Below are 13,819 nucleotides of genomic sequence, written 5' to 3'. Positions count from 1 at the left end.
GGATTGAATTCAAAAAATTCTGGTGGCCAGAAGGGAGGGGGGCACGCCGTGAGTGGACCTCCTGTCAGATAAATTAAAATGCATTCAACATAGTAATTAGCAATTCAATCAGCAAATCAATTAATTGCGTGGGAATATTTCAATTCCAATTTTTCCTCTTCTCGCCGACATCAGCGTAAATTTCCAACCAATTTCACGCTACGTTTATTAATCACTTCTCAGTTCCTGGAAGCCTTACCATCGTGCAACTGTGCAACCAGATTATCATGAATAATTGATCTTTGCAACGCAGACCGGGAAACTGAACGTGGCATGCTCTTACGTCTCCCACCCTCGACTGGCTCAGACTCAAACTCGCCCATATTTCTTGCAAAAGTTAAGAAGCTCATGATAACAACGGAGAAACAACGGTGGAAAGTCTTTCAGCAGGCGGAGGATGGATGGCAAGCAACTACGTTGAACCAAGGACTGTTGTAGGTGTAAGGAAAATTAATAGTGCTGCCATCACTTCAGCACTCGTAGCTCGTGCTTCCGAGGCTGGAAGCCAATAGACTGCGATTAGGGTAAGGATTTTGTCTGACCTTGGTACCACCACCGCAGTACCACGACGATGGCGATGGGTGTGTAAACGAAGTTTTATGTGGCAAAAATAGAACAAAAACTTGCCGGCCTTTTTTCATCGGCTCCTAGAAAACCTATGAATGAGTGGCAGCCGGCCGCGCAGATCAGATGCCACTGAATAATGAATAACTGTTTGTATCTCTAGTTCGTGAGTCGTGGTTGAGAGCATGTGGTTGCACCCCGGCAGCCAGGGAATGATGGACTGTTTTTGGGGGCGGAAAATTGCGTCTTCTGCTGAAGTGCGGTGTGTGGGACGTACAAGATGCCAAACAGCTTGTAAAAGAATCGAATCGCCATAAATTATTCTCGATTCCCCAGACACCCATCGAACGAGCGAGGAGGGACTCCATTATATACGAATTTCACTAAGCCACTTATTGACTCAGCTGCCGCCGGGGATAAACGAGGAGGTTGGGAGCAGTGGATTCACTGCTGATGAGGAACGAGGACGCTTCCAATTAGAAGCCTGACCTGTCATAAATTTCAATTTATGAACGTTGCCAAAGGATAGCACGAATAATTTCCATGTGGTCCTGTGGGAAGCAGGGGAGTATTTTGGAAACTTTTCCAATAAGGAACAATATGGGGACTTGTAAACTTGCACCATATACATGCATTGAATGGATGTCTATGTATTTAAATGTGTAAAGCTTAGTTACACACTCAAACTTTTCTTATGTTCAACGACTCAAGAGGCCCTTTCTGCCCAGAGTAGAAAAGCGAGTATTTGTCGAAGATGATTAGAGAACGCTACGGGTAGCGCTACAGATGCTTGTAGAGTTTTTTTTTATGAAAAATGCTCTACTTTTCTGCAATAACGTGAGGGTGTCTATTTGGGTGGCCCATTCTTACATAAAAAAAATAAAAATAAAAAAATCGAAAAATGCAAAGTCTGAATCAAATGTTTTGAGCTCCCAGAAGCTACGTTCAAAATTTGAGAGCAAAATCGGTTAAGTCAATAACCTTGAAGTTTGTATGAGAAAACTTGGCCAAAAATATGCAGAAAATTTAAGCTTTAGATTTTTGCTGATTATTGGCGCTGTAAGTTTTCAATAATTCAACTCTGCGTTCAATATTATTGTAAGTGACTATATGTCAAACAACTTTGTCGTAGACCGCAAAGTGATCCGACACCTGTGAAAAAAGTTATACGCTAGACAAAGTGGAGCGATACATTGGGATTTCCTTTTTGATATTATTCCTTTATATGTACTGGAAACAACTCTCTCTCGTTTGTCGGGTAAAGATCACTGGATCCAGATTTTATAACTATTGTGATATACCCTTTTGCTGTGAGGTACGCAAGTTATCTAAGTAACATGTTGGCCACTGAGATACCTTGGTATGGATTGAACTCAAGACCACCTATTATAATTATTTATGAATAGAGATCCTGAGTTAAAGTATGTGATTCCCCCATTCTGGCGAGACTAGCTTTATAAAGCCAATCACGTCCTTGGGGGATAAGACGCATATGTCAGCAGGCCCTATAATTGTTCAGTTCCATTTTAACAGAGCAGCCAGAGATCCTGCAAAAGGGCTCAGGGCTAATGAACCTTTCAATAGATCCATTCCAGGCTAGCTCATCAGCAGTCTTGTTTTCCTCTAGGCCCGTATGCTCTGGGATCCAATATAGACAGACGTTGGAGTGTGCAATAATTGGCGATTTACCGTATTTTAATATTGCATATATTTCCGCCTGCAATACTGTGGGCTGCTGTCCTAAGTGGACAGAGGTTTTTGTTCTAGGGCCATAGATTCCGGAGCCTGTCAGATTATTCGTTTTCGAATCATGTGTGAAGAAATTTATAGAGCCTGTTGGAACGCTGGGTTCACCTTCTTCCCACTCCTGGCAGGAAGGAATGAACACACCGTCCTTAGTTACCTTACCACTCAGGCTAAGACCTGTCAGTAGTGTGATCACGAACACACCGTAAGGTAAGTCATAATTGACTACCGTTCCCATCTAGTTACTACAAATTCCTATTTCGGTATTTATGGCAAATTCATTTAGTATACTGCGGTAACCCGTAAAATCGGTTAAGGTTTACTGCCAAAAAGTGATGTGAGTTTTTTTGTACACACACACACACACACACACACACACACACACACACACGCACACACATACACACACATAGACATCACCTCAATTCGTCGAGCTGAGTTGATTGGTATATGTGACTTGACCCTCCGGGCCTTCTATCAAAAAGTCGTTTTTGGAGTGAACATATAGCCTTTCCAGTACACTTAGTGTACGAGAAAGGCAAAAAACAATTTGCTAATTAACAATAGGCCGTACGTTGTATAGAAGATTCTCCGAATCTGTTATCAATCTGCAGTTATCTATCATTTATTTATTCCATTCATGGCCATATATTTTTCTTATCTACTGAATAAATTCACGAATAATCAAGGCCTTCTGCAGGACTGATGAATAATTTATGTGTCAACCCTGTGGGGAAAAGGTTAAATCGAACGGCATTACCCGCACTGCCGTCGTCTGTATCGTCATTGTTGGGTTTCCCAAAAAGGACGTCTAATTGAGCGTCCTTTCGCAAATTATAAAATATTATGGAGATTAACCGCATAAAGCCATCCGTTTGTTGCTTTAATCCCAGTGAGCCCCTGGTATCAAAAAATTAGACTTTGAACCTGACCTGCCTTCATTTCAGTCAATTCACGGCTCCCAGACCTGGCCTGGCGATGAGATTCTTTTATTTAATTGTCACCCGGATTATCACCCAATTAGCAGTTGGCGATAATTAAAAGCGCTTCTCATCGTCCGTCTGATTCCATTGCGCCAAAATGGATCACAATCCAAATCCAGTAGAACGACAGCCCGCCACCGTTGCTCACGTCCTCACCGTCCCGACAATCCTCGAGGCAGTTCGATGTTTGCCCACGGGGCAATGCGAAAACTCGTAAACAACAGGCAGGGAGACGAAAAACTCTTGGCTCTCTAATGGCACATTCGCATTCGCACGTACCATACCGTTTTCTTTTGTATTTATCTCCGAGGCCGGAAGGAAAATGGGCATTCAGCAGCTCCGGATGACACAGAGTCCAAGCGGCGGCGGCGATGGAGGGCACTGATAACAATAAGAAAGGAGTTCATTAAAGTTGTACGGAGAAAGCAGGGCGAGTGCTTGACCGAAACCGGTGGGTAGTGGTGAATGCTTGCTTAGAACTCAACATGGCTTTGGGCGTTTTGAGGAGAGCGAGAAAAAAAAGGTTTGGTACAAGACAGGGAAATTAAATTTCTTTGCATTGCTCTTGACTTTTATGGCACAAAATTGCCTTCTTCGGATTAGTTTAGTAACAAGAATTAATTTTATTTGCGAAGAGATACAACGCTTTTCTTCTGTTTTTATAAAAAGGAGAGGGGGTAATAACCACTATGTGTTTTTTTTATAAATATCAAATGATTTTTTTTTTTTGATAATTATCGGGCATTTTTTTTTAAACACAAAAACGTAAGTCCAAGGAGAAATAACAGATGCACTTTGTGAAACTTAAGCACATGTATTTTCAGCGAAATTTTTTAACCTCGTCTTCAAAATTTGTCCATTTTTCCAACAAATCTGAAAATTACTCCAACTTCCTGATAGAGTTGGTCGTTGGATCACCATATGCTGGTTGAAGTATATTTGTTGTGTATTTTGACGCTTTGAAGTATTGCGATGTTGTCCTACAAGTGCTTCCTGTTCCTAGACAATATATATTGAGATTTTTCATGGATTTTGTGAGCCTGAAGCTTTGTATATTAACTAGCTTTACAAAATAAAACGAAAGTCGTGAACTTCTGTCAAAGACCAAAGTTTTTAAAACACAATTTAGCGCTGATTTCGAAACCGTGCTTCAAAAAATTTTAAGTAAAAACAGTAAACTAACTTAAAAGTTTTAACTCAATATCGAGTTTTACAAAAAAAATTAAAATATGGAATTTACTAAAATTCAAATATCTTTCGTTTTGTTCAACAAATTTTAAATCTTTTTCCATAAATTCGATCATCTAAATGCAGGTTTTGCGTCAGATTGCTGAAATTTAAGATATTGTCAGGTTTTCGGGACGATCACCTTAAATTTCAGCAAAATTTCCAAAAATATATGAAGAAACTAGCTGTACCCGGCAAACTTTGTCTTGCCTACTGCGTTTTTTGACGTTTCAAGTTTCTAGCCAAGCCCAAGTCCCCGGTGGAAGAGGTATAGAAAACCGATTTTCAAAAACTCTCAATTTGTCCATGTTTTAGGCCTCATAAACCTTCCTTGGGTGAACAAAACTAAGACGACCAAAATCGGACCTTCCGTTCGCAAGTTATGCGCGGTCCCACGTATGCCACTGCATTTTTATATATATAGATGTTGTTTTTTCAATATAAAAAAAAACAATTTCAAAATTCTTTCTCAACGTTTATCTGACATATCATATGTAGGCGAGTAACAGTAAAAAAATCAGCTCAATCGAGGCATTGATTACGAAGAATGAGATGTCCGAAGCGAGCGACTTTGCTTAAAAAATAGAACAATAATCGATTTCAAAACATCAACCTTGTATAGAAAGTCGAAAAAAAAATCCGCTCTACTTTATTTTTTTTCTTTTTGGCACACCGTGTATGATGCTTCGTTCTTGAGTTATGATTTTTCATAGTAAGTAGTGTCAGGGGAAAACAAGAAATTTCCACCTGAGTTTTCCGGGAAAATAGGCGACTCTGATTTTTTTTTCTTTTTTTTTTATCCATGAGCCCTGCCTGTGGAAAAAGTTTCATGAAAATCTGAGACCCTTCGGCTCAATTTGTACGATAATTAAAAAAATGCCTTTTTGACTAAACTTAATCTTATGACTTAGCTTCATCTTTCATGGTTTTTTTCAACCTTATGCTACGATTCCAAAGTTTACCTTGCCGTGTTCAGTCGTATGTGCATTCGGCCTTTTGAGATTCAGTATTCATTTTGGTCTTCTTTTTGCTCTAAATGTTGCCTCATATATGAATTTTTAAATGCCATTTAAAGACATTTTTATCTAATTATTTTCATAAGAAATAGGCAATCTAATATATCTTTATTTTAAGTTTTTTATTTGTTCATAGCATTTGAATGACGAGACCAAATTACAGTTCAGGTTCGTAAGTTCACATCTAAAATAAACAAACAAAAAGTTATATTAAAGAAAAAACAGTTTTTTTTACAGGAATCGCCCTTAACCAAAGTCTTAAAATTTATCAACTACAAAATTGTTCGGAATAATATTGCCTTCGACATTGTTGAGGAACAGTTTCGCATAAGGCATCATAGATTTCATATCGACACAAACATTCCAAAAGGACCTCACTGCTTTTGCAATTAAAGACTTTTCAAAGAACTGTGGATCGTATATCATTCATCTCACGTAACTTACTTTTATTAAATAAAAGAAGAGGATTTAATCTTTCTGTTTGTGCTAGCGGTTTGTTCAGGAGGGATGAAATACTTTGCAGAGCTTTGTGAGAAGGTATTGGTTGCAGAAGCAGTTACGCCGTTTTGAAATGTTAGTGCAAATTTAAGTTGGGACGAGGATTTGATGTTGATTAGGGTACAAATTTTGAAGGAAGTGACAATTAATGGCAAACCACTTATATAAGACCAGTAAACACTTAAGATTAACAAAAACAAAGATAAAACATTTTTGCTGCTAAATCGTGGATTTGGACCAGTGCAGTTTGGAATTGCCAAAAACTTCTAATCGACATCACTTATCGAAAAAAAAAACAAGTTACTTTGTTAAAAAAAAAAAGCTTTAAGAACTACGCTGTCACTACCACGTTGGAAAGGTGGCAGCAGAATTTATCTTGCGTGACAATCTCGTGATGATCACGAGTTTTCATATCACGACCTCCCTGTAGATTTACCAAAGAATTATTCAGCATTAATACAAATGTACATAAAAACCATTGAATTGTACCTAGCGATGATATAAACTGGCACGGCGCTTCAAGCAATCATCTCAGTGATACATCATACTTTCGAATCTTCCCAGAGCTTTGCTTCAGACAGAATGCCTTCAAAGACGATAACTCAAATCAAGCTGCACTCGGACGAAGGACAAATAATTGAAGTCTCCCCGCAAATATACAAGTTCTTCAATACCATGATTTCGATGGTGGAGGGTCCTTTTAGGACCACAAAGCTCGAAGTTGTGATTCCGGTACCGAACTTGAAAGTCAGCAGCCTAGAAAAAGTTTTGGAGTGGGCGGAATATCACATGGACGACGAATTGCTGGAAGAGAACGACGGGTACATAGCGGATATCTGTGAATGGGACCGAGAGTTGCTTCAAGTCGAGAAAAATATGCTAATGTGACTATCTTGGAAATCAAAGATTGTTGGTTGGCAGAGCAATCATCGACTTAATAAAGAACGAACCTTCGCGGAACGTTGAGGACAGTTCGACGCTGGATGACGATTTCGTTGCTGAGCAACAAAAAGAATATTGTAGAGTATGTATGGAACATGAGACTGATTCTGATTCGGAATCTGACGATGAAGATTTTTTCAATAAAAGAAAAACAGGGTAAATTCACAATTCTTTTGTTTTAATCTGATATAAACTCCCAAACGGATACACATCGATGAAAGTGCAGCTACGTCTGCTTGTCTGGGGGTTTACTATACGCACAGTGTGCACGTATGCTGCCATTATTTGAAGTTGAAGTTAATAACATGTAACATACACTCCCGATCAAAAGTTTGGGGTCAACCTCTCAAAAACATGTCATTTTTTAGGCCCATATCTCCGCCAATTTGCGTCCGATTTCAAAACCCTAGGTTTCATTCAAAAGATAATAAGTCAAAGAAACTTTGAACATGATTTATCATAAACATTTTCAAAAAAAAAATGTATATAAACTTAACCCAAAGTTGCCAAATTAAAAAAAAATGATCATAAACTTACGGCAGTGTCGCTGGAAATTGGGTAGGTCAAATTTTAAGATGGGAGCGGTAATATAACCTATTTTCTATTAGCTTTTTACCGAACTTGGCTAAAAAATCTAGGAAAAAAGTTATTAAGTGAACTAACTCTTCATGTCATCGACCAAAAGTTTGGGGTCAACCCTCAATATGATGTATCAGCCAAAAAGATAATAAGTCAAAGAATCTTTGAACATGATTTAAAAGGAACTGTTTCAAAAAATTTTGTATGTAAACTTAACCCAAAGTTGCCAAATTTTCTAAAAAATGAATATAAACTTACGGCAGTGTCGCTGGAAGTTGGGTCGACCAAATTTTATGATGAGAGCGGTAATATGACCCATTTTCTATTAGCTTTCAACTGCTTTTTACAGAACTTAGCTAAAAAATCTAGAAAAAAAGTTATTAGGTGAATTAATCCTTGATGTCATCGACCAAAAGTTTGGGGTCACCCCTCAATATGATGTATCGGCCAAAAGTTTGGGGTCACTATCGTAAAACATGGAAAAGTGATTTGATGATATCTTCGTCATCTATAGTTCAATTTTATTTTTTTTGGCTCATTTCAAAGATAAATAACTAAATTTTCGTATTTAACGATTTTCGTATATAAAAATGTTATGTAAAGTACAAATGAGGCAACTTTACGTTAAGTTTTAGTATGTAAATTTCAACAAATATGTGTGGTTTAATGTCTATGCAGTAAGTACCATTCATTATGTTTCAAATAAGCCAAAAAGAATTAAAATTGGATGAAAGATGACAAAGATATCTACAAATCAATTGCCCATGTTTTACGATAGTGACCCCAAACTTTTGGCCGATACACCTTTTTGAGGGGTGACCCCAAACTTTTGGTCGATGACATCAAGGGTTAATTTACTTAATAACTTTTTTTCTAGATTTTTTAGCTAAGTTCTGTAAAAAGCAGTTGAAAGCTAATAGGAAATAGGTTATATTACCGCTCGCATCTAAAAATTTGGTCGATCCTATTTCCAGCGACACTGTCGTAAGTTTATATTCATTTTTTAGAAAATTTGGCAACTTTGGGTTAAGTTTACATACAAAATTTTTTGAAACAGTTCCTTTTAAATCATGTTCAAAGATTCTTTGACTTATTATCTTTTGAATGAAACCCAGGGATTTGAAATCGGATGCAAATTGGCGGAGATATGGGCTTAAAAAAATGACATGTTTTTGAGGGGGTGACCCCAAACTTTTGATCGGAAGTGTAAGTTTCAGAAGTTTTTGCTTGAATTTCACATAAAAAAAAACATCCTTAAAACTTCCTACAGTATTTTGCGTACACAGATAAAAATAATGAGATTCACACGTGATTTAAACTTTAGTTAAGTCACGTAAACGTAAACTGTTATGATGGTTTACATGATAAATCATGTAAATTTGTGTAATATGTCATGTAAACACACAGAGTAATGCTGAATTACATGACATATATACATGTCTATTCCATTTAACTGAATTTTACATTAAACAATTTCTTGTATGGAATGTTAAACGAAAGCTTCAGCTTCATACTGAGAGATAGCTGTAAATTTGAAAACTGATGGAAAAATGTGTGCGATATGACGGAGTCCTTTTGTTATAACCTGCAACATGATGTAACATTTTTTAACTGTGCAGATATCCTCAAAAGAAAAAGTTGAAGTTTTTTTTTAAATTTACGCCACCACTAGTAAACATCCGATAAGTATGATGAATAGTACCAATAAACTTCTTTAAAATTATCTCGTCCGGATCCAACTTGACACCACAGGAAAAACCCAATATCACTGAACAAGTAATCTTCTCCGGAAAAGTTTTCCCATTTCGTTAGACTGTTGGCTTCCACTGTTGTCCAATCAATGTGTCGCTGTTGTTTACTTCTTTCCCCCTTTTTATCCCTTCAACTACGCCTCGCTTCAATTTTGCTACCGTTGTTGATAACTGGCTGTCTTTTCCTCAACTACAAACTGTTTTTTCCTGTTCCACAAGTTGCTAAAAAAGAAAACTTTTTCCTGCATTCGTTCGTTCGTTTTCACTTTTTGCCGTTCATTACAATCTATCTTCTTTTCTCACCCGCAACAATTTCAAATTTTCTATCACTTTTTTTTATATGTTGATGTCACTACGGTACGATGAAAACATACAAAAAATATATATCTACAAAATAAAACAAAACAAACAAAAAACTATGAAAACCTCTATCTAAACATCGTTCTGAACCCAATAAAAAACCCCAAAACTGCCACCATCCGTCAAACGTGCGAAATGAAACCCCAAATTGAATCATTTTGCACTGCTGTATGGGGACCCGCTCGGATCGTTACCTCGTCGTCATCGTCGTCATCCTTCACAGAAACCGAGCGGCAGCGGCGGAGGCGGCAGGCTACGCTGGGGTTTGAAGAAAATCTGTTGGGGATTAATAAATATCACTGTACCGAGGGTAAGTGTTCGTCTTTCTGTGCTTTCACATTTCTAGCTGTACTTTTTTTGGTTCTGTTTGTTAGCTTTTGGGTTCGCTTTACTCAGTCATCTTCACATCAAAAGCCCTTCATATTTCGGTTTCATGTTTAACTTTCGCCTTCGCCATTGCTTAGGATTGCTCGAAAATTGTTTACTCAAAGGATGAGATCATTTTTTACGCATTTACTTATTTTTAAAGTGAAGTCATTCGTTGCTTAGTTTTTCACCCAGCCAATGAATCTGAACCGAATGAAAGAAAAAAAAGTTTATTATACCTTGCGTTTCATTGCTCCTCCATATACTAAAGTTTGATGGGTTTGTTATCGCACTCGTGCCGGTTCCCTTTAGGGAAAAAGTAAAAGGAGATGTGCTCGTTGGATTGAAAGAAATTGCTAATTATCTAGAGTAAGGGATCACGGGAAAAGTTTTATCACAGTTCGTTCATTGACGTAGAATGGGAAGGGTGTAACTCAACTCAACTCTTCACATTAAACTTTGCTGGATTTTATTTTTATGGATTCACGAAAGGAATGTAGAAGATTTGTGATTTGCGATCGTTGGAGCACACGTACTAAATAGATGGATCAAAATGGTGTATATTGCGAGTAAAGTTTTTTCAGCTCCACATAGATGACCGTATAATTGGTATCCGTGATTGACCAGAACAATCAAAGTTGTTCAGACCACCAATGAATGAGGTTTGGCTCTTACTTGACGTTCTCGAAATGTACAATTTCACAAATCACAACTAAAGGTTTGTCAGGGTCTATAACGGGGCAGCCACCTCTTTAAAGGGAATGGAACATAATATTAGTTCGACTATGTCGCTGCTGGAGACAGCAGCCCGCATAGTGTGTCTGTCTTGGTGAACAATATGATATGAGATCTTATTCGGCACCAACATTTCAAAAGGGCGTAACTGCATTTACAACCAATGCCTTCTCACAAAGCTGTGGAGCGTATCCCATCCCTTTCGAGCAATCCACTAGCACAAATAGAAAGATAAAATCCTCCTCTTTCGATTAATGGATGTGAATTGCGTGAAATGAATGAAATACGACCCACAGCTCTGTGAGAAGGCATTGGTTGCAAAAGCAGTTACGCTCTTTTGAAATGTTGGTGCCGTTATTTTTTGCAATTTTTCATCTCAATAGGCTGTTTTACCTCACGCAAATCTGCCAAGAAAAGGACTTCTTTACCGCACCAAATTAGCAGTACTACAGTGGTACAAATTCGTTTAAACGCACTTGATTTTTGAACGGCAAACTTTACCCTAAGGTCATCTGTGTTTTATTGTTATATATTTTGATAGACACTTACGCAATATACTATCTGCACGAGTAATTCAATTCTTTTATTTTTATGAGGGAACAGCTATCACATTTATAGAGGAAAATTCGTTTAAACGCACTTTTTCGTTTTTTCCATGTTCGTAATTGGCAAATTATTTCACAATTTTTGATATCAATATACATTTCAACAAGTACCATTACTAGTGGTTCTTAGAGCGCTATTATCATAAATTTTAATATGCAGCAACACAAAGAGAATGTTTTGAGAAGTATTTTTTTTCCGTCTGCGTGTAAACGTTGTTTTGAGCACTTGTACGGCTTCAGAGCGAACGTGTAGCTTATTGACTGTGGATCTCGTTGCGGGAGATGATAATCCACGGAAGTGCGTTTGGAAGGTATGCGGCAAGTGATAGTTTGATTTGTTTTGCTGTGAGGTGCTGGGAATTGACGCGGGTGCCCAAGTAGTTCGAAACCCTACCATCAGTAATCTCACGCTCTCAAATTCGTCCTATTAGAAAACAAGCGATTACGACACCGATTGATTCCGTTCTAATTAATTGATTGATTGATTTCTTGTAAAAAATACAAAAATAAGAAACAAAACAAACAGCGCTTCAATCCTTTGTTTTTAGTAGGATAAAAATGGGACCCACTTGCTTAACCCTTCAGCGCGCACGCTGTTGTAATAAGTACAACACCTCCAAAAAACCTCGCCCGTTGTATACGACGCGAGCGCGGTGCAGTTTCGGTTGCTGGATGGCGTGCGTCCTGAAAGGTTAATAAGGGAACCAATAGGCGAACACAATTACATATTGCCATATAATCGATCTTCGTCCAAAAATAACTTTCTGTCACAACGATTTGAGGATAAATGCTACACATATTAAACATAATATAGTAGTTTCTATACGTAATCGTCATTGCTTCAAATATTCTGTAACTACATATATTGATGCTCTACACGGAACCGCCAAACTACCCAAAATTGAGTTCTTTTGATGCAATTCCATAGTTCGGCCCAATAAGCCAAAATTTGTGTAAATCGATTAAACTCACGCTAGGTAGATTGCCTTTACCCCCAACTAAAAAATACACTCAAAAGTAAGTAAATTCAACCTAAGACCCCCCTCATTTTATTCAATTATGAGTAAACCGACATTTACCCAAAATTGGCTAATTGGAGTCATGGACCCCCTTTGGGTAGATGCAACTCTGTTTGTTTTTGACAACATCGGTGAGCCAGAGAGGGAAAACAACCTAATTTTGGGTAACGAGTTTATTCGATATACTCAATTTTGAGTAAAATCGACCCAAATATTAGGTAGTTTGAATTTTCCGTGTAGATTCAGCAATATAGTACAAACTTTTGCCCCACTGTCGAGGCTTTAACAATGTTCCTTCTTTCAAAAAGCACTAACGATTATTGTTTATTCGAGTGCACCTCTCGAACTACTATTTTTTGACGTGTATCTGCAGAGCCATAGCGTGGTCCCATGTCGCCGTTGGCAAGCACCCAGATTGGCGCTCCATGACAATAGGACAAAAGTTTGTAGATATTTATTTTTTTTCAAAGTTTTCTTAAAATTAGGATTTTGGAACTTGGAACTTGGAAATCCCCCGTTTTTTATATTATTTAATACGTGCTTGTCTGTAGGAATTTCAAAGGAAGTCATTCAAAATTTCCCAAAATTTACTTTTCTTATACGAGTACAAAGAACGAACACATTTTGCATTTCAAGAATCTCACTAAGAACAGCAGTGCATTTAGAAAATGTAAGATTACTTACATAAATGATGCATACAGTATTTTTTTCTTTTCTGAATTTTGTTTCGAAAAAACACTTCAGAGTCTAAGGAGTTTTCAGAAAACCTCAAACTCTCAACCGATCTAGTTTATTAAGTTCTGGTAATTAGTTCAATTGGTTTTACCTGTTTTTACCAGAATTTTCCAATAACTTTATCAAAGGTTTCTTCTGTTTCTTCTGAAGTTTAATCAAAATTTTTCCCAGTAGATCTGTAAGAAAATTTTCATTTTTCATTAGACAAACCATGGACATATAAATAAACGAGTTTTTGATGGAATCTCTGCAAGAGTTTCTGCTGGAATTACTGAATGAAGTTGCAGAAATCTGTGAAGGAATCCGGTCCATATGAAAATTCGGAAGACATTCCAGCTAGAATTTTCAATGGAATTCATGTAGAAATTCTTGCAGGAATTTCTAGAGTAGTCCGTGAAGAAATAACTGAAAGAATTTGTGGAGAACCACTGGAAGAATTTGTAACAGAATGCTTGGAAGAATTTTTGAAGAAATCCCTGCAAAAGTTCCTTAAGGAATCTCATGACTATTAAAAAAACAACCTTTAGAAGGTGTTTTTTTTTGGTTTATTAACGACACTTTATACCCGAGGGTGCATTCGTGTCAAAAAAGGTTTTATGATCCCTGAGACATTTCTGAAAACCATGGAAGGTTTTCAAAAGATTTCTTTGGAGG

General features: G+C 37.4%; 1 protein-coding gene across 9 annotated transcripts in view; it reads left to right on the top strand.

Annotated features, from left to right (window-relative positions):
* Positions 1-13,819, top strand: part of LOC109399478 (transient receptor potential cation channel trpm) — a 537,415-nt gene that overhangs the window by 256,698 nt on the left and 266,898 nt on the right. For 4 of the 9 annotated variants that reach the window (XM_062852470.1, XM_062852468.1, XM_062852469.1 and 1 more), the window contains one exon: positions 9,929-10,015. The exons of 4 other annotated variants lie outside the window; for them this stretch is intronic. In XM_062852470.1, the coding sequence (XP_062708454.1) occupies positions 9,929-10,015 (87 nt within the window). Of the gene's footprint in view, positions 1-9,928; positions 10,016-13,819 lie in introns of those variants that run through there. One more of the 9 variants, XM_062852477.1, reaches the window with a different exon arrangement.

The sequence above is a fragment of the Aedes albopictus genome, chromosome 2, assembly GCF_035046485.1.
Source record: "Aedes albopictus strain Foshan chromosome 2, AalbF5, whole genome shotgun sequence".
In the NCBI taxonomy this organism is placed as follows: domain Eukaryota; kingdom Metazoa; phylum Arthropoda; class Insecta; order Diptera; family Culicidae; genus Aedes; species Aedes albopictus.
The sequence above is the reverse complement of the archived record's forward strand: the minus strand, read 5'-3'. Positions and strand labels throughout refer to the sequence as shown.